The sequence below is a fragment of the Crocodylus porosus genome, unplaced genomic scaffold (assembly GCF_001723895.1).
Source record: "Crocodylus porosus isolate Cpor-Errol unplaced genomic scaffold, CroPor_comp1, whole genome shotgun sequence".
NCBI classification, from domain to species: Eukaryota; Metazoa; Chordata; order Crocodylia; family Crocodylidae; genus Crocodylus; species Crocodylus porosus.
The window spans coordinates 20,698,016-20,725,406 of NW_017728949.1; the positions used below are offsets into that span (position 1 = coordinate 20,698,016).

Sequence of the window (27,391 nt, forward strand, 5' to 3'; positions counted from 1 at the left end):
ATATGAGGCATCAGCTATTACACATCAGGGGAGCAGCTGATGGTGTCTCAGGGATGCAGCACTACTCTAAGTCAGACAGGAAAATATCTTGGGGCAGAGGATTACAAACCCTCAAAGATTCAGAAAAGTTTTCTACCCTTAAGGTCTGCCAGATTTATGTAATTCTGCTTTTTAGTATAGAAAAGGGTGTACTTGTACCCCCTTTTGATTCCTACTCCACCCAAAGTTTAAAATCAACTGCCTGGCAGTGGCAGCAGCATTTCTAGCCAGACAGAAATGAAGGAATCACTTGATTTCATGGCTCATTACAATCTACCTGTCACCTTCTAAACTTCACGCCTTCTCTTCTTTTTAACAGTCTTGATGGTCCACCAATCACGCTATCCTTGGTTCTGCAATTCTGCTGTCTGTCAGCAGCTCCTCTGAATGTTGCTCCTATTTCACAGTCCAGCAGATTGTTTTTATCTCATTCCAATAAAGTTATATTTGTTTTTGCTTCAATCTTAAAGTGAGTAATCCAGCCCTGGGCCCCTAACATATTAGTAAAGCTTCTGGTTTCTTTTTAACTGGAAAAAATGTGTTGTTTTTATGTGTGATGATGCATCTTCCCATCTGTACTGCACTTTTCAAAATTCTACATCTGCCCAGGTGTATAAACCAGCATTCCCCATCCTCATGTTAGCTGAGATGGAGGCTGCCTCCATTTCTTTGAGCCACAGCTTTGCCATCCAGGGAGTCTACAAGCAGGTGGCATCAGCTGGGGAGAGGAACAACAGGAGCATTTCATCTGGAGAAACAATGCACTTGACAGGAACAGAGACCAAATCAAAGGTGAACTATGAGAGGTCCTTACAGGTCTACCAGGAAAGCCAATCTCTCCCTTCTGTCCAGGCCGTCCATGCGGGCCCTGAAAGAAAAGAATCACACACACTTAGGTTTCATGCACACAGGGATGACTGTGGGGCAGCATGGGAATGCACGGGATATTGCTGCCTCTGTGCTGTGATGGAAAAGTACCTTCTAAGGCCACAATTTGTTCCTTTGTCTTTGTGCTCTTTACTTCCTAGCTACAGATATTCTCCTATTCAACACAGCTGGGCTTTCCTGTGCCTCTGGCATGGAAGACATGTAAATGTTGCTCAGCACTAATTCCAGAGATATCAGGGTTGAAATTCACCCACTATGAAAGAATTTAGAGAATCCAGACTTGTGCTCCTGATTAACGTTATTCTATCTGGAATATGTTTGGCTCCAGAGCAAGCTATGAAGTTGTCCCACAGACTTGACTTCTGAGGCTGACTATTCTGTGCTGCGTGGGGCTTGCTACAGACTTTGCTTGCCTCTAAGCAGTGCCCTCCTGGGCTGGCTTTTCAGACACAAAACCTGGTTTTGGTCCTTTGCACATATTTTTAAATAGGATACAAGGAGACTTAAGCTGCAGCTTTGACCTTGCTTCCATCAAAAGGAATAGGGAAAACATTCCATTTGATGTGTCACCAGTAATGCCAACCCCTGCAGAAAAATCATGAGACTTGCGATTTCTAAGTCAAATTATCTCTGACTCATGATCTCATGACAGAACCCTCAGATCCTGGGATTTTTTCTTCTGGTACATGTAGAAAGTGCCCAGCTGGTAAGTCTGTGGAGGGAGAGGGAAGGGGCATGGGGGGCAGATCGAGGCCCCTATGGTGAGAGAGGGACTGGGGCAGGAACTGGGGTGAATGGAGCCATGAGAGGTTGTGCAACAGAGCCACAGGCAGTTCATCCAGAGGCGGGCTGCCTACTGCGAGCTATGGCTCTGTGCCCTGCTGCCTTTGCCCTGAGAGCTCATGACGCCAGTGTGCCTCCCACTACCGGGTGGGCAGGGGACACATGGTGTGGCCAGTGCGCAGCTAAGGGGGCAAACTCTGCCCTGGGAGATGCATGCCGGCCGCACCGTACGTCCCCTGCCTGCCCAGCAGGTGGCAATAGCAGTGTGCAGTTCCTGGGGCAAAGGCATAACTGCGCAGAGCCCCAGCCGGTAGCAGGCAGCCCGCCTCTGCCCTAGAGGGGGCACATGTCTCCCATGCCTCCCCTGGGGGTACATGCAGCTGCAGGGAGCTGCACCCCTCCTTGCCTCTGGATGAGCTGCCCATGGCTCTGTCGCACAATATGCCCCGGTCCCAGGGCCCCATTCACCCCAGCCCCTGCTCCCCTAACCGTGGGGGCCTCGATCTGCCCCCTCCTGCCCCTTCCCCTTCACTTACTAGGTGGGTGATATCTGCATGTCTATGTGTCTGCATCTGTGTGTATCTCTCTCCCTGCCCCTCACTCCCAAGCCACAGGCCCCCCCCCAGCCCTGCTGCCCCCCCTCATTCCTGACCCACAGTACCCCACATTCTGCCAAGGTGTGCAGGGACCCCCCCCAGGCTCTAAAGCCCATATACACACACACACACACACACACAGCCCCCCACATCTTCACAAGTAACTCCCCCCAACACACACACGCACACTTCAAAAATAGCATCTCATGATTCACATGTCAAATCTCTTGATTTTTAAGAGTTTGTCTCATGATTTTTGACACAGTGGGGATGGCAATACTGTGTCACTCATTTGGGCCATCCTCAGTTTCAGTGAATCCTTGCCCTACAGAGGACATGAAAAAGTCATTCCTTAGCCACACAGTACAAAAGGAATGTAGCTGGTGTCTTACCAGTGGGCCCACTGGTCCCCTCAGCCCTGGTTCACCCTGTGTGCAAAGAAACAGGAGAAAGAGTTGTTCTTAATGTAACTGTGGCTACCCCACTGCTTGCCCCCAGTCATCTCTCCCACTAACAGCTCTTGCAGCCAAGTGACTAGAAAGCATCTGACCTCTTATTCATTCCTACTGCTCCAATACTCTCTAGTAAACAGGGGCCCTCAGGTATAGGGAAAATCTTGTGAGTGTTGTTGATGAGATCCCTGACTGATTCCCATGTAGCAGGAACATTTCAAGTCATGAGCCAGTACTCAGGGTCCTGACAGACAAAGCAAACAGACTTTGTGGGCACAGAGCTATGGGGTAGGAAGTTAGGAGACAGCTGAGTAGTTCAGTGTCCTCACCAAGGAATTCTGAAGTAAAAAGAGAAAGGAGCAGTTCAATGTGCCATAGCCAGCCACAGCAGCTCCCACATCCCCAGAGCTGCCAGGGAGATTGGGAAAGTGCCCTCACACACTGACGCCTACCACTGATGAACGTGACTGGCTGGCACAGGAGCATTTTCAAGTGAGCAGGCAGGCTGGCCCCTAAAAAGGTCCCTCCCAGCCAGCCATTCCTGCTTCTCCTGGAAGTGGTGCTCTACTTGGCTGGGGCTGTGCACCAGGACATCCTCCAGCTTGCACAATGCTAAAGAGCCAGGTAAATGTTCAAATCATTCCCACTTAAAGCTCAGATAAATGTATGGACCTTTTCTCCTTTTGTGTCAAGGGCTGTGACTGTCCCGTCCGGGCCAATGATCACTCCAGGCTCTCCTTTTTCACCCTAGCAGTAGAAAACAAAAACAAGGAGGAATCCAACTGGCAGCAACCCCCTCCACACCAAACAGTAAAAGACTTTTCAGAGCTCTCTTATGGCACAGCAAAGAGTCATGGAGAGCTGCAACCCAGAATTAATACTTTGCATGGAGTCTCTTGAAAGAGAAATCCAATCCAGCTAGACCCACAGAGGGCTAAATTGTATCTGTGCACACGGTGTTGTATGATGCAGTGTACACCACATTGTCTCAAAAACAGACTGATTTAGAGAGGTATAATTTACAAGTAGACAGGGACTTTAGTCCTGTTCCTTGAATCTTGTGTGTATTTAACAACCCTGCAGTGGTAAAATATTGACACTGGCATCACCCCCCCAGCTTTGCCTTGTGTCCTTGGACTATGCATCTTGTAGCTGTGTGACAGGGCTATTTGTGGAATTTTAGGAATCGTTTAGAAAAGGACTTGTATGGGATGCTTTGGATAAGGATGTACCTGCCTTGAGCAGGGGGCTGGACTAGATGACCTCCTGAGGTCCCTTCCAGTCCTACTTCTTTATGATTCTTTTCGTCCCCTTCTCCATCAGCTCTGTGCCTTGCCAACATAGATCAAAGAACACCTCCACACTGTGCACTTTGGGCAGGCCACTAAGCATCACTGACCCTGCATAGCTTTGCTTCATATGGATGCTAACGAAAGTTATAACTTAGCCCTAGGCCATACTGTGGCTTCCAAACTGAAGGAGGAAAAGATCCATCACTAGAGATATTTAAACTTATCCCCTGCACAGTAGGGAGCAATGCTGCAGCATTTATTGGAGAGTGAGCCACCAGATGATTGTACTTTACATCTTCAGTTTCTCAGATAATCTTTACTCCGATGAGTTAAAAAACTAAGTATAAAGCACCATATTCATTTGTGTCCAACTGTGTGGGTTATCTCTGGACTGCAGCAGTTGCAGAATCTGAGTTGTGAAACAGCTGAATTTAGTGCCTCTGCATAAAATCAACAGGACGATGGGATGGGAAACCCAACCCTGAGAACAGCAACCTTGAAGTGACAGGGAATGATGTTCCCGGGAATCAAAATGCAGAGGCAGAACACTGCAGCCTGACATGGGGAAACCAGCATGAACAAGCCAACCTACCTTCAGCCCTGGAAAGCCTTGGAGCCCTGGGGATCCTGCCTCTCCTTTAGGTCCCACTGGGCCCTACAGACAGAGGGACAGAGGAATAACAGTGAAAAAGGTACATTATGATACCAGCATCCCTACCAAATATTCCCCACATTTGGCCACAGAAAATCAGGGTGACTGCAAATGCAAACCACTGGCATACATCAAAGGCATTCCTTCACACAAGTGGGAGCCAAGCCCTAACCATAGGGCTGAGACTCAAACACTGCTCCAGTCTCCCCTTTCCTCCCTCTTTCCACCAACTCCAGTGAAGTTTTACCAGTTTATACCAGCTGAGAATTTGACCCTATTGTGGAGTGATATGGGGGTACATCAGCTGGGGATCTGGTTTAGGGGGGAACTCAAACCACAATATTTGGAACCAGGCTGAGGTTCCAACCAGAGCCGGATCTGTGGATGTTCATACGTGGAGTGTCGGTTTAAAAAGTTCACTATGGTTATAGACTCATCACACGTGATTCTGGCAGCGTTAACATTACCAACCATGGCTCCACCAAATAAAAACCCAAAAAGTGACTCACCGGGAAGCCAGCATGACCTGGTCTGCCCTGAGGGAAGGAACAACAAGGACACAGCTCAGAAAACTACCTCTTTGTGGAAAATGGACTAAGTTAAAACAAGTCAGTAAGAAGGAGGGACAATAAGGTCACTCTCACAGACCAACAAGGGAAAGGTAAGGGTCACATACCTCTGGGCCTGGCAAAACAGCCAATGTTTTCTAAAAAAACAAAAACAAAAAAACCCAAAATACACATTGAAAAATCTGATCCCATTGGTTTCCCAAGGTAAAGCCCAAAATGAAGTCAATGGGTCTGATCCAAAGCTTACCAGAATCAATAAGATACATCCCATAAACTTAAATGGGTGTTGAAGCAGTTCCTAAGCTTGCAGAAAAGGGGTTGAAACTCTTCCCCTCCCTCAAGCTGCCTCAGCAGAACCCAAGGTAGCAGTTCGGATTTCTATTGATTTTTGCCCTTTCCCACCAACAGATATATTCCTTTTTCCACAGACATAACTTTCATTTGTGATTTCCATAGCAAGCTCCTGTTGGGAATATTGCTTCATGCACACTGTTTCATTTAAAAAGGCAAAGAAACAGCAACAGATAACCAGGCAGACAACCTGGTTTCAGAGACATTCAGAACACCTTCAGCAGTTATTTTTGAAATGCCTTTGCCTATTACTAACTTCAGCTTAACAGCCACCTTTTTACTAGATTTTAATTTTGTTTTGCTAGCACTTTTAATTTTAAACTTCTTCTGATGCCTATTTTTCAAATCAGATCCTACATGTGTTTAGACCCCTGAGTAACTGTACATGCACAACAGCAGCATTAGGCCTAAAATTACTTCCATGTGAAAATGCTTACACAACTAGGACCTTCATGCTGATTTTCTGTTGTGCTACATGGACCTAGTTTTCATCTGGACAGCCAGCTGTTTACTGCCTATCTCCAAGGTCTGAGTGTTTTATCTTCAGCCCTCTTCTCTCTTTTTAAATCTTTCCACCTGTTATGGAACCTCTTCACCTGCTCCGTGGCCCCTCATTCAGTTTTCAAGTTGAGGTAACATTAGTCCACCCTATTCTGAGAGGAAACAGCAGCGTCTACTCCCCCAGCCGTTTCCTGTGGCTGGATCCAGATAGGCAGAGCCCTGCAATCCCATGGAGCCCAGCTGACCACAGGGATGGCTTCTTGCATGCTCCTGGGCTTATCCAGGCTCAGTAGCTCACTTCACTGAGGACATGAGTAGCCCTGATAACCTCAGAAAGGGAAGCTCAGTACGTGAGCATTTGCAGGGTGACCAACTCCAAAAAATTCATCTTTCATTTGATATGAAGCATGTGTGTCTTCTCTTAATGCTAGTACTAAAGATTACCCTGATCCTGCCCTCACTTACATACAGGCACAATTTTATTCAGGTGTGAGTATATTTACCCACCAGAATGATTGCAGGCTCAGGGCATTACCAAGCCCACAGGCCTGGGCAATAGTGACTCAAGGCTTTCAAATTCTTTTTAGTTTTAGAGCATACAGCCACATTAGTCAAAATGAGGAAGCAGCAATTTCCTTGAGCTGGTTCAGAATGAAAGTCACTCCTCAAACAAGGAGTCAAGACTGCACTAACTTTCCCAAAGCAGCCTGCAGGAGACGACAATGGCTTGTGCTGAAAAGACAATGTGCTCGTGCTAGACTGCACAAAGAGGTGCCAGACAGGGAAGGGAAAACACACTTACATTGGAGGCATAGACAATCTCTCCTGGGGGTCCTGGGGGCCCAGGGGGACCTGGCAGTCCAACTCCATCTTGACCTCGTTCACCCTGACAGAGAAAAATAATTCAGCGTGACTTTTTGTCAGCGTGTTTTAAAAAGCAACCATTCTTAAAGCCTCTCTGTTCCACCCTACTTGAACCCATGGTGCCATGCACCTTGACTTATAGGTACGGAGATGAAACAATCTGAAAGAATTGCTTCCAAACAGCATGACAGAGCAGCTCAAAGGCACACAGCCCAGAACCTCAGCTGGATTAAGTTCCATGACAGCCCGGTCTTTTATATCCAGAATGAGTCAAGTAACAAAATGGCCATCCCTACCCCACTGTTCCCCCTCCCCTTAGTATTTGAATCAATGCTGAACAAGACATGTGCCAGGACTGGTTTAAAGATACTCCATGTGTTAGAATGATGGCTAAGCTTTGTCTCATCCTATCACCTTTTTTAAAAAAAAAGGATGTTCTTGCTCTAAATCCAGAACAGTACTTACTTTAACCCCTGGGCTGCCTTGATCACCCTTTGGTCCCTGTAATGAAAAGTGTTATAGATAAGCAGCTACTTAACTACAGAACACTTTCTCTGAACAGAGGAACATATGATACTCACAATATTCAGGTTTTCTAAAGTGGTCTTCTAATGAGCACTCAGAGGCAGCATCTTTCACTGAACTTAAAATAGCATGCAAATGGAGGCAAGTTCTACTACTTAACATCTCATAACACTTTTGGGGGAAATTATTTCTCTCTCTACCTTCATGGTAATGCTTTAATGGGAAGAGCTGGTTCAGAGATAGCAAAGGCACATTATAGGTTCACATATCCTGTGTCATCTTTTTGTAGCAACAAGATTTTTCCCATAGGTGACTACAGGCCATGCTGGATAACTCATACAGTACAACTTTGTCATTTAATAAGCCAGTAGCTATGATTGGAAGTGAAATTGAAACTTATGACTTGCATCCATATGGTTTAAAAGATTCCTTTTTGGAGCCTGTAATAGCTGCATCCTTGCTGCAGAATGCACGAGCCTCCATTGATAGAACTTTCCACTGCAAGGAGAACATTAGATTTCCCCCCAAGAATTATCAATGCATGAGGTTTTTGCATCTGCCAGTTCAACCTCTGTGCTTTGGGAAGGACAGGCTGCCTGGAGCAGGAGAGGGGTCAACAGGAAGTGTACAAGCACTGTGCACTCCAAGACTGGATGTTTGAGGCCTGAATGCCAAGCACTCACTTGGGTGTTAGGCTAGTAAGGGAGGCTGGTGTAGAAAGCACTGCCCTGCTTCAAAGGTTACCAAAAGGTTAGGGGAAGGGAAGTGGCCTTGGACAGCAATTCTATGGTCTGGGATGATGCCATGCTCAGGGCCCAGGAGTGGATTTCCAAGGTGCAAGATAGCCCGGTACTCCCCTCCTCCCCAGGACTGGGGGAGGTTGGGTACTGCAGTTCTTGGGGTCAGCTGCAACAGGAGATCACGGGTCTATGAAAGCCTGCTGGGAAGGAACATGGCATAAAAAGAGCTCAGCTTGCTGGTCTAAAAGCAGTGCCATAGCAAGGGGGGGTGGGGGTGAGCAGGGCAACCACCCTGGGTGTCAAAGCGAAGGGACACCAGCAGGCGCTGCCCAGACAGGGCAGGGCGCAGGACAGAACCATGAGTGACTCGTTTGTGGGGGCGCGGACACAGGAGAAGGGTGGCTCCACCGCTGTGTGCACTCCTGGGCAAGCATGGGGTAGAGAGGGGCCACCACCTCTGTGTGCAGGGTGAGGGCGGGCTGCCACTGAGGACTTTGCACCAGGCACCAAACTTAGTTGGTATGGCACTGTCTAAAAGGGATGTGAATGGCTGAAGACACTCCAAGGGAAGAGGCTGTGCCAACCACCTTTGCTCTAAGGACCAGGGTTGATAAAAATCAGTCATTCAAAACAATCCATTTTGAATTGGGTATTTTTATTTATTTATTTAGTAGCATCTGATGAAGATTGCTGACTGCTGAACTATATAATTAAATAAATGTATTCAGGATGTAAATATCATTTAAAAATATTCATTTAACCTCCTCTAATCACATGATTTAAACAATGAGGTCCCTTCCAACCCTAACTTTCTGTGATTAACTGGTAGTAGCACACTAGATGGGACACAAATGCTGCTGGGAGCTGCTATGGCTCCTGGGGCTCTTTGACTGGTGGGGGCAGGGGAAGGAGGCACACCCAGCCAGATAACACAGCCAATATGAAGCACTGCTGGGAGGGAGCACTTGTGAAGGAGCAGCTAATTGCTTAACTGATGACTCATTAGGCTGCCTGCTGTTTTCCTCTTAGGCTATGGGTATTAGTCCCTCTGCCTCCTCCCCTTCTCCTCCTTCTCTCTCCCATCTGCCCTGCTGCCTTCTGATACCTGCTAGGGCACCCCATGGCTTCCCTTCCCTGCCAGACCACACTTGCCACAAGCTAAAAGATGAGCAGTATATTAAGCAGTTATCACAGCACTTACTAATTAAATAATTAATCATTTAACCTTTCACATCCCTGAAGTGTACTGTCAGAACTCGTGGCAGAGGTGATATCTTTTATTAGACCACCTAGATATTTTTTTAAAAAGTCTTTTTTTTTTTGTAAATATCTAGTTGATCTAATAAAAGATATCACCTCTGCCACGAGTTCTGGCTCCTTTTGCCTGTAGACCATTATGGCTACAACCTGTACACCTACAGTACACTGTAATCTCATCGATGGGTAAAGAAATGTACTAAGTCAATTGAAACCACTCTACTGAGTTGTAAGTCTACTTGTTCTGATAGTTATAGCAATGAATAACAATGTACTTTTTTAAAGAAACTAGCTGAAGTACAACAAAAGTGACTATTTAAATTGAGACTTTTCACTTGGTAACTGAAATCATTATTTAAATAACTGGTTCAAATAGTCTTGATTTGAATCAATCCGTCCGGCTGAAGGCACTGTTATTCCAAGTGACTCCATGAACACAGGCCTCATTTAACTGGCTGCTACCCCAGCACGTGGGAACCAGCACACGCTTAGCTGGAGGTTCCCAGCACTGTCTGGAAAGGGACAGTCACCAAGTGGGAGAGGAAAATCAGCAGCGCAAGATGGCTACCCAGCTGATGAAAAGAGACAATCCAGTGTGGCTGGTAGGTAACCACATAGGTGGGGAGACTAGCACCTGCAGAAAAGCAGCAGAGACATCTGCATGCGGAATTTCAACTCCGTGACTCCATAACTGAAACCAACTCAGACTACTCAGCTTAAAAATATCTGTGACAGACAGCACAACCATTTGGAATGACCTGCAGGTAAATAATCTAAGTGGAGAGTACCTCTTTCCAAACAAGACGGACTTTTTAGAGTGGCCTTTCCCACTTGTTCCTGGCTGACCACTACAAACCATCATTGATGGTAATTCCTGCACTCACCTGAGGTCCTGGGAAGCCCTCCAATCCAGGCTGACCATTTGTCCCTGGAGTACCAGGATCTCCCTGTAATAAATAGAGAGAGAGAGGGAGGACAATCATATCATACTGCAATTTAACCTTTGGCCTGAAAGATCTCGCTCCACGTCAGTTTATACGGAGTAGTACAACAAGGCATTATTCCAAGAGTTCCAAAGTTTCAATGATATGGGGCCTCGCCCACCTCCCAACAGTGCCATCAGAAAGCCACTCATGGAAATGGGTAGAAGCAGGAGTGGGCCCACAGCCCCTCCAAAGCTAACACTCAGAAGAGCAGTGGCAGAGGTCTTAAGATTTTCTGAAGCTGTATGAAGGGGTCCTACCTTTTGTCCTGGTACACCAGGCTGACCTGAACTGCCAACGTCTCCCTAAAAGGTAAAGAAAAGTAAGCAAATGAGAGAAGCAGCCATTCTGTCTGTGGCACAGTTTGCATGCACCAACAAATGAGATGTCTCTTACAAGCTGTGTGAGGGGACCAAAGGGTTGAAAACTATTATCAGTATCTGTCCAAGTCACAACATTGCCAGCACGACACTTGCTACTAAGGCAAAGATTTCCAAAGCTCAGAAGGCAGTTTGATACCCTTTGCCTGACTCCCAAAGACTTCCTGCAGGAGTCAGAGCCCTAGTCACCCTTTGTGCCTTGGGAAACAACCCCTTGGTCTTGGGGTTTGAGTGGTATGCTCAAACAAACTTCCACCACTCCTCAGCAAGAAGGCAATGTGGCAGGCACTGATTCAGGAGAATGAATTCCCAGCAGAGGCAGAGCACTAATGAGTATTACAGAAAAGTCCAGGACTGAAATCCTTACTCTGCTTATCAGTGCTAAAATTCCTATCACTTCAGTGGTTCAGGATTTTTCCCCAAGTGTCTGCATTTGCACACTGTCCATCAGTGAACACCAGCTGGACAATGGTAGCCCTCTGAAGTGCAGGGATCAAAGCTGTATAGGAATGGGCCATACACAGACTTGCTGGAATAACTTTGTATTAAGACAGCAGCATAATATTCTAACCAGATCTTGCTACTCTGTCCACAGACATAAATTACTCTTGGCACACTCCAATATCTGTTGCTTAACACATATTATAGAAGAGATTATCCTCTTCCATAACATACACCAGGATGGATGTTAAAAGGCTACAAAGGAAAGATTCCTAGTGACCATGCTAAGAAACAGGGGTCAGGCTCAGCTACTGGGGTAGCAGCTCTTAGCAGAGAAAACATCTCACTGTAATGGTCTGCTGTGGATGAAACCACGCAAGTCCTATCATTGCAGAGGAACAGATTCAAAATGTATCCTGACCTTGAGTCCAGGGAGTCCCGGTGGCCCCTACATAAAAAGGGGAACAAATAAAACATGGCAACAGGTGAATTCTTCCAAACATCAGGAGCCAAAGGAAAGTTTATCCTCCCAGCTCCCCGGAAAGACTCTTTCACCAAGAAGCACATTAAGATTTGTTGTTAATTTGACTGCACAGTAACAGAGATCTAAAGACATCTTCTGCTCCAAATGAAAGAATGTTCTTTTCAGGACTTGTCCTTCCCTGCTCTGAAAATGCCCCTAACCTGCCATGTGACAGGGCAGGACAAGCCACCCTAGCACTGTCCTTTCAGGGATAACTATGAAGTCTAAGGAGTCATGTTGGGGCACTTTCTTTTTTTCTCTTCAACAGCAATGCATAGCCGTAACAGCTAAGACTGTGAATGGGAACTGTTCCAGTTGTATGACAGTACTGTTATTTGGGACCCCATTCAGGTATGGGTTTTCTGGCACACGTGGGGTAGTGAAGGCTGAGGCAAGGCTTTTGCAAAGCTGAGTCCTGTCACATGCTTTGTAACTTTAGGCAGCAAAGCATGAAGCCTGGGGCTTGGGGAGTTAAATCCCTTGCTTAGGACTCTGTAGAGTGCCTATTTTAGTGGGCAGGGTAGGCAAATCCTCAGGAAGGGGTAAGAGGGCTTATTAAAAGACTGAGATGAGTTTTACCTGTGGCCCTTCAGGTCCACGTGGCCCAGGAACACTGGAAACAATTGGCATGCCTGAGCCTTCCATATCACCCTAGGGCAAGAAAATCTGGCTGAAATTTAAGCATAGGACCAAGGCTCCTGACGCAGAAGTCATACCAAGCACATACCAAGCAGGTGTGTAGTATAAACAGGGAGCTACAGCACAGAGGAGAGAGTCTGGTGCCTAGCAGGTACCTGCACCCTCTTCTTTTTAACAAAACACCTGCGACACTGCTCCAGCTCTTCAGGATTCCCAGAGTCTGGCAGTCAGTGTAGGCTACCCATGTAAGTTAGCTTCCTCAACGGCCAAAGAGAAGACCCTTTTCCACCCAACTCATCTCTGGGACCTGCAATTTAGGAAATACCTGGAAAGGCCCAATGAATATGGGCAGGGGGACCCCACACCGAAATGGTCCACCTGAGCCTCACAGCTGCAAAGACCTATCAGTACAAATGCACCCTGTTGTAGGATCACGGCTTGGGAGAGGTGGCCTTTACAGCACCCAAGACTTAGCCCAAAGAAGGTTTTTCCATGCAGAGTCAGACCGATCACCATATCTGGGGTCAGGAAGGAATTTTACCCCCTGGTCCAATTGGTATGGAGCACAGGTGTTTTTATCTTCTTCTATAACAAGGGGCGCTCTACCTGGGACCTCTTGAGTGTATGTTAACAACCTTTTACAGAAGCAGGATATTGCCTGGCTTAGTTCTCTTGCTTTACCTGTGGCAGGTTACGCTGTTATGTCTTCTGTTGTTTAGGGTTGACTGTAGTTTAACTAAGAGGTTATGATTATGGATTTGTACAGGACTGTTTGGGTAGGGATGATCCTGTCTCAGGCAGGGGGTTGGACTAGATGACCTCTGGAGGTCTCTTCCAGCCCTGCCTCTTTAAGCCCTCGCAGGCACAGCCACACCAGCAGGCATGCAACGATTACCATCACTGGTACTTACAAAACCAGCTTCATAGCCTGGCCCTGGAGGTCCAGGAGGACCAGGGAGACCTGGCTGTCCTCGGGGTCCAATAGGTCCAGGAAGGCCAGCCAACCCTGTTTCCCCTGGGGATCCTTGTGGCCCAGTTTCTCCTTTACTGCCCTGCATGGGAGAAAATAAAGTAGAGATGTGATACAGTCATGCAATCAGGGGAGCTCCTACTCTTTAAAGGGCTTCTACATCTGTCTGACCAAGGCAATGGGTTCTAATAAGCTTCTGAGCCAAGGAGAGAGGACTTCCTCTCCCCCAGCAGAAACCAAAAGCATAAGCCAAGGCTGAGCAAGCCAGGTAAGTAAAATGAGAGTTCACAGTTGCACAGACCCACAAAACTTCGTCAGTTGGCCATGTCTCAGAGCAGATCACAGGACTGTCTGCTCTATTAGACTGTGTTATAATGCAGAGAAAAGCATGCACCTTCAGTGCTTTTCAGCGAGGTGAGGAACTCATAGCTGAAGTTAGATCCCAGTAGAGAGAGGGTAAGGCCTTGTGCCCAGACAGTTCTGGCTGTGCACCCAGGCCCTGCCCTGCACTTCCACGTCCTTTTCCCAGCAGAGCCTGACAATGGTATTTCTCATCATCAGCCAGTGCTTTTGCAGTATGGAAAATGTCCACTAGGGGCCAGTCTGAGACCACCAACCACAGTTTTCTTTCAGCAATGCTGTTCAAAGGTCTGCAGAGCTGGGAAGCCAACATGCCTCTCTCCAACTATATACAGGGTACAAGGAAAGCCCAGCATCAATTTTTTCAAGTTAAATATGAAATATTTATTTATTTAAAATCTAGAATTTTTCCACTGTGTACTAGAAGAATTCTAGACATCCAACAAGAGCTCAGACTGAAACACTGAGAGCTGCCAGCTTCATTCTCATGCTACGGGGGGGGGGGGATTCATAGTGTCATCCTTGCTGACTGCATACTTTTAAACCTGATCTGGGAGACAGCATGGAAATGGAGACTGTAATCAGTTTTACTTTGTAACAGACTGATTGATATCTGTCTCTCAGAAAGTTAAGCATTACACAGGAGCAGAACAATATAGAATTAAACTACATGCAGAAGGAGCAATATTCAGCAGTAATTGTTAACTATATTATATGCACATGTACACACGTTATGAGCCACTCTGGCAGTAGCAATTAAAAGGCCAGCAGTGTAAATGCTTTTCTGTTTGCACTGCATGTTTTTATAAGTACTGTAAACCACAATAAAAAGAACTACGATGTTCACCCAGATGAGGGGATAGCCTTTAATATTTCCTGCTTTGCCTTTTGTTTGAGAATAGTTTCAGTTCCTGTGTTGCCAGCAGGAGCCTGGACTAGATGACCTCCTGAGGTCCTTTTTAACCCCTCATTTTCTATGATTCTAGGACATGCAGAAACACACCTTTTCTCACCATTGGATTATCTTATTTTGAAAAAGTGAATGACAAATGCAGGTATCTATCTAAGTCATGCCATCTGCATGCATGCACGGTGCCATTACCTCAAACCTTGCCTCTCCCATGGGTGGGGATGTGGAGTAGTAAGAAAGAAGCTCTAACAGGTAGGAAGGGATAGGAGGCAGTTTGCTCTGGTTAGATGGGAGAAAAGTGAGTGGAGACAGAGAGAAGAGTGATGAGCAGATCATGAAACAATGAGTGTGGGTGACAGACTAAATGCGACAGCCCCAGGCTGTTCCAAAGCTGGCATTAGATGGGAAATGGGCTTGTTGGGATTTTTGCATTAGTATCTTCTGTTATATCAATACCAGATTCTGCACTAGAAGTAATATCTAGAGGCGAGGTTCTTTCACAGATGGTGTAAACTGGCTCCACTGACTTGCAGATCCTGATCTAGTTTACACAAGGTGAAGATCTGGCCTTCGGATCTCAGTGTAGCTTAATAGATGCACATCTTGCCTGGTTGGAAAAGGCCTCTCAACAGAAGGGGACCCAGGAATTTGACACTCCGTGGTGAGAATGCCCTTGGTCAAACACAAGTTATACTGTGTAATTCCTGAAGTTCCAGTGACATTCTGTCACTGAGATGAACTGCCTTGCTCCAGTCAGGCAGATAACTCAATGCCCTGGTAAAAATCTACAACTTGTTTTGTTGCTCTTTTTAAATTTTGAGAGATCTGTGCAATCTGCACAGGGTGCAGCGTTCACCTTTCAGTTATAATGCTGTATCTAAACAAGAGCCACCTCCACAATACAATATTGACATTGCTTCCTTGAGTCCATTCCCCACTCCCAACAAAATTCACCCTCCACACCAGTGAAATTCCCCCGAGACCCTTAGAAAAGAGTTTGACTGTGACAGGAGCAACACACTGGTCTCACTGTTGTCATGCACAATGCCACATCTCCTGTGGTAAACAGGACATCTTAGAATGTAGCCCTCAGTTCAGCCAAGTAGTAGGTGCCAACTCCAGCAAAGCATGAATATGTACAGCCTGCTACTGAACTGGAATGGATTTGAGCAGACACCTCAGTCCTTTGCTAAACTGCTGGAGTTTGGACTTTGTGCCAATGCACAAGAGATTTGGTTTGGTTGGTCTCTCTCACTCACTCTCTCTAGGCCTTCTACTACGAGAGATAATGGGAGTAATAGCATAACAGAAGATTACATCTGCTATAGGTGAAATGTGGAGAGCAGGACAGGAAGAATGGGAGTCGCACAATAAAATATTACAACAACAATATGCAGGGAATGAGAACCAGAGTGGGCAATCTGGAGGCTGAGGGAGCACTCTCCCTAAGTAAGGGGCTGTCTAATGTCACAGTTCAATCCTTTTCATCTGGAACTCACATACTGTTGGGGATTGCAAGTCAGCTGGAACATTGTTGCAAAAATGACAGTTGTTATAAGTCAGTTGATCAACATATCTCTTCCCAGGTAGATCAACCCCTGGATTTAGGTTCTGGGTTTCCATTTTTAGTGTGGGGTCTTGTCTACTATTTAAACATATTTCTGCCAGTTTTATAGCCTCAAAACTTTGACTTTACTTAATTTTAACTGTTTTGAATCCTATTTATTCTGTGCAGTGCTTCCAGCAAAAAAACACCCAAGTATAATCTCTGTTGGGTATGAAAAATTTGCTTTGTTTTCTTCGAGTGCTTTGGCAGCTTTCTGAGCAAAATAAAATAATTATATCAAGAAAGTGTAATAGCAAATTAAATAGAGATCCCATAGCATGACAAGGAAACCAGGAAGCAAACTGGTATGCACAATAAGGAGGTTTGTACTGCGCAACTAGTTTTAAGGTCGCATGTCATTTTAAAGCAGAAAAATCAGAAGAATAACTTTAAAAAGGATATTGTGGTATTACAGATTTAGGTCAAAACATTGTGAAAGTTTAGGCATAGTTGTTGTTTCCTTCTCATAAGGAGTGGGCAAAGTTACACTCAAATGAGCTGGCAGGATCATGGCCTTTTCCCACTTCAGTGACTCTGCATCATATGTGCCAAAGGCATTCATTAAATTGAGCTACCGTATTTACTCGTACCCAAGACAAGATTTTTTTCCTATTAAACATGGAGAAAAAGAAACCTCAACTTGGATGCTAGTATGGACTGGGGCAAGCGGCTCCAGGTGTACCTCCAGCTCCAACCCAGGGGAGACCGAGCTGCAATGGGAAAGGCAAGTGTGGGGAAACTCACACAGTGCAGGGGGTGAGTTCAGGAGAGATGACATGCTGCAGGGGGAAAGGAGCCTGAGCGAGACCACAGAGAGACTATATGGTATGGGGTGGTGGAGCTACTCTGACTCTGGCTTGGGCCCGGCCCCAGGTCAGGGTTGGAGCTGCCACTGCTTCCTGGCCATGGCCAAAGCCAGCATTTGCTCTGTACCTAGGGCTGGAGTTGAAGCCAGAGCCACTGCACGGGGTAAGGAGAAGCAGAAGGGAGCAACTGGCTGGGCCAGTAGGAACTGGGGGGAAGGGAGTGGGAAGTGGCAGAGGGGGCAGACACCTGGGGGACCCAGCTGCAGGGAGGGCAAGTGGTATTGAGGGCCAGCGGGGTTGGGGGAGGGAGGGACAGGGTGACTGCCTCCCCACTGCTGTTTTCCCCCTTGCTGCTGCTTTCTTTGCCACAGCAGTGGGGCAGATGAATTTATGATGATACAAAGTATACTTTTCCATGTATAGAATCTAATTATGAGACAGCTGTCATAAATTCAAAGTCGTTTTGGATTTAGGTAAATATGGTATTTCCACTGGTCATACTGCAAGCTCAGACAGCCAAATTGTGTCTTGCCCTAACTACAAATACATGTGGAACAGGTTTATGCAGAGACACTCTCACCTTCAGTACTGCCCACACAAACACATGGGCAGGGCTGGGATTATTTCAATAAAATGATGGTGCAGAAGGCAGATGATTCTTTCCTGGCTCTGTCACACTAACTGTTATTGAACACTAGCTTTTACAGCAAGCCTGCACACCAGCTGTAGCCATTGATTTGAAGGCTCTTGACCAACAGTTAAATAAATATTCAACATCTCCATTTTACAGGTGGGAAAGTGCAGACACAGAATGTTCCTTGAGCAAGGTCACAAAATCAGTTCAGTAGAAAAGCAGGGGTCAGAACTCAGAAAACTGCTCTATTGCCACTGCCCAACACACCCCTAGAAACACATACAAGCCACACACTGCAAAAAATGCCACTTTGCCCCAGCGCCTTCCGTGCTCTTGGGTACACTTCAGAGCTCTTCAAGATGACTCCAGTGGGCTTTCCTTTTAAGCCACAGTGATCAAATATTTGGATGAGAAGCTGCAGTCGTACATGGATACAATGGAATTTAAATGAAGGCAGACATAATTCAACTGAAATGTGGGTGCTAATTCCAGAACAGTTTCCTTGTTTCCCAGAAAAGAGTCAGTGCTACAAGGGGAAACTGCTGCACAGTCACAGAACTAGAAAACCCCATGAGCATGGTACTGTACCTTGGGTCCAGGAGCTCCAGGAAGGCCTAAATCACCGGAATCACCCTAGGAAAAAGGAGAGAAAGAGGAGTGAAACTTCACACAGATAGGGTAGAAACAGACATTGTCTGATGTCTTATTTGTGAGAGGGGCCTTGATCTGCCCTCCCCTCCTTCCTCCACAACAGACTTATCACAGCTGCACGCAGCTCTCCACACTGCCGGTTGTGTTCCTCACTGCCTACGTACTGCACTGTGGCTGCACGCATGCGTGGGCCATTTATTGGCCTAATTATCGGCCACATCAGGCCGATTTCTAATATAGACAATTTTCTTTATATTTGTACCGATCCGATATCAGACCAATGTATCGGTGCACCTCTAGTTACAACACACTGCTTTTTGCCACCAGCTTGCTTTTAATATGGAACCTACATCACATACAGCACAGCTGCACTTGGCCTGTAAGCACCCATAGGGCCTTGTTGCACCTTACACTGTGAGCCACACAGATGCTGACTGGTGTTAGTGTTAGCTTAGAGTTTGGAACAGTCACACCCTTAGTCTAAAAACCTTCTGACTGTCCCCCACTGGGATAGCTGTGACTTGCCACTAGAGGCCTGGTGAGCAGGGACAGGACTAGGAGCTGTAACTGTAAATTGCCACTAGAGGACTGGGGAGCCAGAACAGACTTCTCTCCCTGCTGTAGGGGTAGGGGTGCAAGATATCCTGGGACACTGGAGGACTTCAACTTGGGCAGCACATCTGTGGGGAGTGGTTACATGTTAATGGAACAGGAGCTGGGTAGTGCCCTGGAGTGACATAACACTGAGTTGCATAATGAGTGCTTAAAACCACTTTAAGGTGTTAATGTGCAGACAATTTAGGGGTTAAGAGTTCTAGAAGCCATCCAAAATTATGGTGTAACAAGGCCCACAGAGACTGTTCCATCATGCTTTCCACTGCACTGGCCAGTTAAGCCTATATTCATTTATTATGTACAACAGACTTCTACTATTGTACTAAAAAGGCCTCTCTGACTCCAGGTCAGGACAGACAGTGCTAGCTGGTCTGTGGAGCTCTGCTTCTCTCTCAGTAACATGTTACTGTAAGGATGTCCCAGTTCTACCAAGCACCATGCAGAGAGGGGACACATGCCTTCTCTCCTCTGAATCCTGGCTGGCCAGGTAACCCGTCTCTTCCTGGAGGACCTGGAGGACCCTGGAAAGGTTAAAAAGAGAGAACCTCAGTTTGAAGAGAGGTTTAAGAACTGGCTATTATCAGCTCTGTCAATTGCAATAACCCCACACCCTTTACCTGTGAGAAACTGTCCCATATGCCCACCCTCAGCACCATCAAGACTATTACATTGTGCATTAAAGACTATGGTATTCATATAGAGCCCATGGAGACTCCTTTTAGTTTTCAGTGACAGTCATTATTGTACATTACACTCCCTGTCAGACACATATAAGCAAAGGGATTGATTAGCAATTCCTCGAGAAGATGCATTTCCTCAGAAACCTCCACCAGCAAGTTCCCTAGCTGTAATCCTGTGATAACCTCAGCTACGCACACCATCAAATGCAGCACAAACTGTGCCATGGGTGACTGCTATCAGATCCAGGAAAGGGGTCAGTTCATACAGAATTGCAAAGAAAAACAATGACCCCGTTCTCTTGTCCCTCTAGGAAGTCACCATCATGAGGCATCAAGCAACCCAAATGCTGCCATCATTGTAGAGTCCTGTCCTGGCCATGTCATCACAATGGAAATGGCTGGGGAACTGCATAAAATCAGGCTTCAAAATACACTTAACATGGAGAAGTGCCAGGAATGGCTCTGGATTAAGTGGTCAGATCACAATCTTCCCCATTCCCTCATTGACCCACCATGCCTTGTCCTCCACACACTTACAGGTGGTCCTTGCAGTCCGGGGCTTCCATCTTTGCCTGGTAGGCCAGGGGGACCTGGAATCGCTGTGTGGTTCATCCCAAATCTTCCTGGTTCTCCTGGCAGGCCAGGCACACCAGGAGGTCCTGGGGGACCTGGTGGGCCTCGGGGTCCCTGAGAGAGAGGACAAAAATAATGTGTAGGGGGCACAATCAGATCTTGCACACTTCCTAGGTTCTCTCTGGAAGATGGGTGGGTCAGTCACACAGGACTGCTCTGAGCAAGTCTTATTAAACATTACCCACACTAAACACTTGAGGCTTGAACAAAACAAAGCCTTGGAAATGCAACTGGATCATCCCACTTCCCTGGGCCTGCACACTCACCCGCAAACTTTCCAGATCACCTGCAAACCCAGACCCTTCCATGTCAATGAATGTCTGGAATAGAAGCACACAGAGAGGACAAGATTACAGTCAGGTGGGGATGCACAGCATTTATGCCACAGACTAAGGTTTGACTCAGATCAGCAGCATCTCCTGGCCCTGATCTCCTATAGTACTTAAGAAGGGTTTATAACTGTGAACACCATAAGCTCTGGCTGGCTCTTCCAGACTACTATAACTCCCATGTGATGGGGCTGTCTATCAGGATGAGGATATTGGCTCTCCTGTGTAGGAGGCTTTTGACCAACCATGACAGTGCTGTTTAGACCAGTCACTCTGGGATTTACCTGCTGTGTCATACAGTCCTGATGGAGCCCAGATTATATTCCACTGATGTTTGATGCATTTATTAACTTTGTTATAATTCCCTTGTTTTTGTGATCAAATGAGGCTTGGATGCAGGTATCTGCTGCATAGACCATCCAGGTCCTCTTCTCCAAGACAATCCACCTGTGAAGGCACTGAAGGACTTAGCACGGACTATTTCACCAGGCTGCTCAACTAGCAAAGAGAAGCTCTGGGAAAGGGAAGTGATTTAGATCCCTTCCCTATTCACAAGAGCGGCAAAAAGTGGCAAGGTCTAAACAATGACAGCAGAGGATAAGTCACCCTGGGGCAGAGGCACTGTCTTGTGTTTCCCCTGCAAGCAAAGTCTAAATAGGACCTGAAAAAGAAGTGCATGGATGCTGAGCAGATCTGTACCCTGAAATCATTTCACCCACAGCTAAGGTGCTAATGGTGACATCATTGAGAGTCCTGCGACTAGAGTTGTCTGGTCCTACAGGGCACCTATATGCTGCATACCAGACATTTGCTCCGCTAATAACACACGTCGGAGTAGATTCAATTAGCATGCTCCAGCAGCCTCTGCATCACATCTCTTCAGCATCCCTGCACTTCAAAATGGTGGTGGGGGCACTTGAACTAAAGCTCATTGAATGAGTTTTAGTTCAAGCACCCCCACCACCATTTTGAAGTGCAGGATGCTGAATACAGAATATGATGCTGCAGGTGCTTAGTTATAGTGGCTCTAATTAAAGTGTCCCCACCACCCCAGAGCATATCTAGAGACACCCACAAATACCTCGTCTGTAGGGGGTTCAATTTCAATTTTCTTCATTCCAAATCAAGATCTAAGAATTTCCCACAAAATAGAATTTTAACATTTCTTTTTGGAAAAAATTCAAATGACACTTTAGTTAACCCATGTTGAAAGCTTGTTTTGACTTTCCTAACTTAATAGTGTCATTATATTTTATACTTTCATTTATAATGTAATGTTAAAGTCAAATCAATTCAACTGTTACATGACATAAAGCAAGTGGAATGATGTATAATACGCTGTGACATGACATAACAGTCAAAATGTTTCAGCTTTTATAGTATATTTCAACATATGATATTTTATAGTTTATTTCTGCATTTCAATTTTTATTTTATAAACTGATTTTGAAATTAGCATTCTAATTGGTAATTTGGTTTGCTAATTAACATTCAGCTAATTGCTACTTGGTTTACCCAACTGATAGTCTAACAGGACATTTGTAACTGTTCTAATTAGAAATTCAGTAATTTCCTACTGTAACTGATATTATAAAAATACAAATAGAAAAAAAATTACAAATAACATTACATTATTTGTATGCCATATCATGAATGTTCTGTTATATATAACATATGACATATCAGTCTAACATGACAGGGCATATAACATATTATCAATAGGGATGAAATTTAGTCTAACTTAAGCAAAATTAATAGTTTTGATTATTTTTTCCTCAAAAGTTCATCTGCAATTGAGCAAATTTGGAACTGCAAAAGTGGAACCATGCTATTAGCGATCTCATACTAACTCTTAGGGACCTGACATGTAATGTGGACACTGCAGGCTAGGGGAACAGTTGAGCTATATGTGCCTTTAGTGGCACCATAGGAAGACAAGTCCCTGACACTGAGGTCAAACAGCAGAACCCCACTCAGGCAAAAGCAGTCAGCCAGGAGTGAGAGCATACCTCCCCCTCACCAGGCCTTTCCATCCCCTCAACACGTACCAGCTTATCTTGTTTAGATGAGAGTCCTGGTATCCCAGGTGGGCCAGGTGGGCCAGGCGGTCCAGGGGATCCTCTCACACTGACCCCTGGGTCACCCTAAGCAAAGAGAAGATATCATAGAGCATATAACTGAAGATTTATTATCCACTGTATGTGAGCCCCACAAAGTAGAATCACATTTCAAAAACATGCCGGCTGGGGGCCAAACCGTGTCAGCTCAGAGAGCCCAGCCCTTGCTACCACTTTACCCCAAGGCCAGACACTCACCTTCTCACCCTTGAGGCCAGGCTCCCCTGGAGTTCCTGGGAATCCCTGGGGCCCAGTGTCACCCTGCAAAGGGAAATGACATGATAGAAGAGAGAGCCTGAAAGAAAAACCCACTACATTTCACTGCACACACTGTATAAAGCAAGGAAAAGATTTGCATTGCTGGAAGTAACAAACTAAACTTCTCAGGAAGCCCAGTTCCAACCTCAGCATGGGCAGGTTAACCCTTCCCTGACAGCATGGGCAGTTACAAATAAGCAGGAGGGGGAGTGAATGGGGTGCTGGGGAGGGCAGGGGGGCAGTGCGCTTGATCAGGTAAGAGAGGGAGAAATAGGGGGTGGAGTGTTTACACTAAGGTGTAGCCTAGAGTGGCTGCACCTTAGTGCAACACAAACCAGGTAACATGGATCAGAGATAATCCTGCCCTGGAGTGGTATCACTTTGAGCTGCCTAGTGAGTGTTTAAAACAGTTTCAGGTATCAATATGAGGACAAGCCAGAGGTTAAGAGCTCCCAAAATTACAGTGTAACAAGGCCCTAACACAAGTGCAATGGGTTTGGATGGTAGATACAAGTAGTAACACTTACAGGCTTGCCGTCTTCACCAGGATCCCCCTAGAGCCAACACAGAGTGGAAAGAATAAATAAGAGAGAGGCCTGGAAAGGCTGCAAATAAAGACATATTGCTGCTTCTACAGAGCTCAACTGTGCCCCCCGCCCAGGAATCCCCCACAGGCTGTGCCAGTCAGCAGGCCCAAAGCCTCCCCATTCACCATCCCTCAATGACCTTCCCACTGCCACTGCAGATGTTGGGATTTCAGCAGTACCAGTCAGGACATCTTCCTGCCCTGCTGTAGCCTCCTGTGGCTGGAGGGTATTGGCTGCTCCACACCCCTGGGGAGGGCCTGGCTGCTCCCTGGTCCCCTCACTGGGTGGAGGAAGGGTTTACTCACAGGCTCGCCGTCCTTGCCAGGGAGACCATCTTTTCCAGGAAGCCCTGGGGGGCCCACGGCTCCTGGAGGCCCAGTGACATGCTCCACCACAGAGCCATCCTGGTGCTGCAAGATGGTTCCAGAGGGCCCTGGAGGGCCAGGAGGACCAGGATCCCCTGGAGCACCTGGCTCGCCTTTCTGGCCCTTTGAGCCTGGATACCCAAATCCTGCACTTCCCTGGGGATAAAAGAGGGAAAGAATGAATCACCAGAGCATGGTCAGACACTGAACATAGTCTGAGAGGCCTGGGCCCAGCCAAACTCCTTCATTGGGCCCTGAAAAGCACTGGAAGCAGGGTCCTGCCAGCAAGTGCCCACCTATTTTGCTCTATTGGTCTCATGTAGAGAAGAAACACCTTGTTTCTGGGAGTTTTCTGGGCTTGTCAAGATGTGAAATGTCTCCCTTTGTGCACTTGCTGCCATGGACAGTTCAGCAGCAGCCTCCACTTTTTCATGCTCAGCCAGGGGAAACTCAGTGACAGTAAATGAGCTTCCCTCATGTCTCCCTCCAACTCCTTCCCCAGGCAAAGACTGAAGAAGAAGACTTCCCTTCCCTAACTCCTGTCTACTTGTCTCCCTATCCTTGGAGAGTCCCAAGCAGTAACCATCCTTCATGCTTGACCAATCTCATCTCCTTTTACGACCAGGTGACCTATCAGCTGGACAAGAGGGAAGAGACTGATGTCATATATCTCGACTTCAAAAACACCTTCAATCTTGTATCCCATGATCACCTTTTGGCAAAACTGGCCAACTGTGGCCTCGGGTTTACCACAACCTGTTGGCTGGGGAATTGGCTCTGTGGTCGGACCCAGAGGGTGGTAGCTGATGGAGATCAATAGTCATGGTGCCCTGTGACTAGTGGGGTCCCCCAAGGCTCTGTCCTTGGACCTGTATTGTTCAACATCTTCATTAATGATGTGGACATTGGACTCAAAAGTGGACTGGCCAAGTTCATTGATGATACTCACCTACACCCGAAGACAGGGAGGTAATCCAGGCTGACCTTGACAGCCTCAGTAAATGGGCGGATGAGAACCTGATGGTGTTTAACACCAAAAAATTCAAGGTTCTCCACTTTGGGAAGAAAAACCTGCAGCATGTCTCTAGGCTTGGCAGTACTACGCAACTTGGGGGTCAGGATTGACCACAATATGAACATGAGCCTGCAATGTGATGCTGCAGCCAGTAAAGTGGGCTTGCATCTATAGATGCTTCTTAAGCAAATCCCAGGACATCATTCTCCCCTTGTACTCGGCCTTGGTGAGGCCGCAGCTGGAGTACTACGTCCAGTTTTGGGCTCCACATTCAAAAAGAATGTGGAGAGTCCAGAGAAGAGCCACGTGCATGATCAGAGGTCAGGAAAACAGACCTTACAATGACAGGCTGAGAGCCACGGGACTTTTCAGCCTGGAAAAGCACAGGGTCAGGGGTGACCTGATGGCCACCTATAAGTTTATAAGGGGTGTTCACCAGGATCTGGGGGAACGTTTGTTCACCGGAGCGCCCCAAGGGATGACAAGGTCAAATGGTTATAAACTCCTGCAAGACCGTTTCAGGCTGGACATAAGGAAGAATTTCTTTACTGTCCGAGCCCCCCAGGGTCTGGAATGGCCTGCCACCAGAGGTGGTTCAAGCACCTACATTGAACACCTTCAAGAGAAACCTGGATGTTTTTCTTGCTGGGATCCTGTGACCCCAGCTGACTTCCTGCCCCTGGGGCAGGAGGCTGGACTCGATGATCTTCCAAGGTTACTTCCAGCCCTAATGTCTATGAAATCTATGAGTCTGGGAAGGGCCTGGCATACAGTGGGTACCACTATTAGCAACAACCACTACCACCTCAATATCTAAGGTGACATGCCTTTGGCTACCGGGGGAGTGTGACCAGGAGACAGCTACACTGCATAAAGTACCTTACTGACAAGCCTGGAAAACACAGGCTATTTCAAGGCTCTTTATCTGGACAGATGCATTTGTGATGCCATACCTTGGGTTGTACCAGTGACAGTCCACTGTTAGAAGCTGTCACTCATGCTTGACTGCCTGCCAGCCTGGCTCATATCAACATCACACTTTCACACTGAGCTAACCTGTTTAAGAGGCATGTTTCTGGGAAGCAGTTGTGCTAAGCACAGCAGCTCACTGGAGTAAAGGAGGGTTGAGAACTGAGCAAAGACCAGGTGGTTGTGTGACTGCCATCCATATTCCCAGGAGTACAACTAAGCTGCAGTGGGTTCCTGTGCGCCCTCTTTAAACAGCATAGCTCTGGCTTTTAAGCCTTCTACATGTCTCAGGGACCTAGTCTTATGTTCTTAAAAAGAATAGTCACTCTGGTTGTCAGTCACTGCACTTCAGATAATAATGATCCCAGTGAACACTTCTTGTTGGCACATGAAAAGCACAATTGCTAATGGCCTGGGCACACACTCAAAGAGACTATTATCAGCAGTCATGTGTAAACCTGCCCACACAACTCAACAGCACTTTCCCTGAAAACACCTATTAAATACTGACCCCAAGTCCACTTGGCCCATCTTAACACCCAACTCCACTACCACAGTCTTCATATCAAAATAATTTGCAGCCTCTCTCAATGCCAAGTCTCAACCTGGGCCCATATGTCCAGAACATCCACCTCAATCCTGGCACTACCCACATGGTGTCCACCTCAATGCCTGGCCCACCAACCCCCGTTTCCCCACAGTCAGTGCTCACCTTAACACCAAGTTCACCTTTTTCTCCCTGTAGAATCAAAAAGCACAAGATTATGGTACCTGACTGGACTATCTGTTTTACAATCCAACAGATAGCTACCCGTGAGGCAGGTGCAGATGTGTTTTCCATGATACCAGATACGGGTGGCAGCCACTCTACGGGCACATCCAGACGAGTCCATCCGTGCGGTATGTGGTGTTACAAATACATTTGCAACGCACATACCACACAGTCCGGTGTTCTCCATGCTGCAAGGGCACACTGCCCATGTGTGCACTGCTGGATATCCAGGTGTCCAAAAAATACCCACAGGAAAAAAACAAACAAACAGAGCAGAGCCCACTCAGGCAGCACATGCTGCTGAAAAGTGGAGCTGGGCCACTCGGAGCCACACTGTGGCTGCCAGCCAGGCTCTGCCCAGCAGGATCACCATGGCTGCAGCTCTGGAAGGCCTCCAGGACCCCAGCTAAGGCTGCTGGGGCCAGCCCAGTGCTGACTCCAGCCTCCCCTACCACCCCCTGGGGTAACTTGCTGCATGCTGAAGTGCACGTGGCACAGGCATTCCCCAGAGACAAGCAGCTGCAGCACAAAGTGCACCACTGTTACTTGTCCTCAGGGAACCCAGCGTCAACACTTGTCTGGATGCGCCCTACATGAACATTGGTAGAACCGTATCAGGGGTTCCCTCATGTGGCTCTA

At 46.8% G+C, this 27,391-nt stretch overlaps 1 protein-coding gene and 1 long non-coding RNA gene across 6 annotated transcripts in view; one reads left to right on the forward strand and one right to left on the reverse strand.

Moving 5' to 3' along the window:
- Positions 1 to 27,391, reverse strand: part of COL18A1 (collagen type XVIII alpha 1 chain) — a 161,776-nt gene that overhangs the window by 18,103 nt on the left and 116,282 nt on the right. For 3 of the 5 annotated variants that reach the window (XM_019553636.1, XM_019553637.1, XM_019553634.1), the window contains exons 7-28: positions 26,693 to 26,719; positions 23,937 to 24,152; positions 23,572 to 23,598; positions 22,985 to 23,047; positions 22,718 to 22,813; positions 20,607 to 20,660; positions 20,245 to 20,394; positions 19,486 to 19,548; positions 18,350 to 18,394; positions 13,387 to 13,527; positions 12,416 to 12,487; positions 11,735 to 11,761; positions 10,753 to 10,797; positions 10,394 to 10,456; positions 7,453 to 7,488; positions 6,926 to 7,009; positions 5,379 to 5,408; positions 5,212 to 5,238; positions 4,643 to 4,705; positions 3,431 to 3,505; positions 2,699 to 2,734; positions 854 to 907 (exon numbers count right to left, since the gene is read on the reverse strand). In XM_019553636.1, coding sequence (XP_019409181.1) covers positions 854 to 907; positions 2,699 to 2,734; positions 3,431 to 3,505; positions 4,643 to 4,705; positions 5,212 to 5,238; positions 5,379 to 5,408; positions 6,926 to 7,009; positions 7,453 to 7,488; positions 10,394 to 10,456; positions 10,753 to 10,797; positions 11,735 to 11,761; positions 12,416 to 12,487; positions 13,387 to 13,527; positions 18,350 to 18,394; positions 19,486 to 19,548; positions 20,245 to 20,394; positions 20,607 to 20,660; positions 22,718 to 22,813; positions 22,985 to 23,047; positions 23,572 to 23,598; positions 23,937 to 24,152; positions 26,693 to 26,719 — 1,494 coding nt within the window. The remainder of the gene's footprint in view (positions 1 to 853; positions 908 to 2,698; positions 2,735 to 3,430; positions 3,506 to 4,642; positions 4,706 to 5,211; positions 5,239 to 5,378; positions 5,409 to 6,925; positions 7,010 to 7,452; positions 7,489 to 10,393; positions 10,457 to 10,752; positions 10,798 to 11,734; positions 11,762 to 12,415; positions 12,488 to 13,386; positions 13,528 to 18,349; positions 18,395 to 19,485; positions 19,549 to 20,244; positions 20,395 to 20,606; positions 20,661 to 22,717; positions 22,814 to 22,984; positions 23,048 to 23,571; positions 23,599 to 23,936; positions 24,153 to 26,692; positions 26,720 to 27,391) is intronic. The other 2 variants (XM_019553635.1, XM_019553633.1) reach the window with 1 other exon arrangement.
- LOC109322603 lies at positions 10,029 to 20,143 on the forward strand. The gene is made up of 3 exons (XR_002104427.1): positions 10,029 to 10,111; positions 12,105 to 12,187; positions 20,019 to 20,143. It is a non-coding gene; the product is annotated as an uncharacterized LOC109322603 (long non-coding RNA).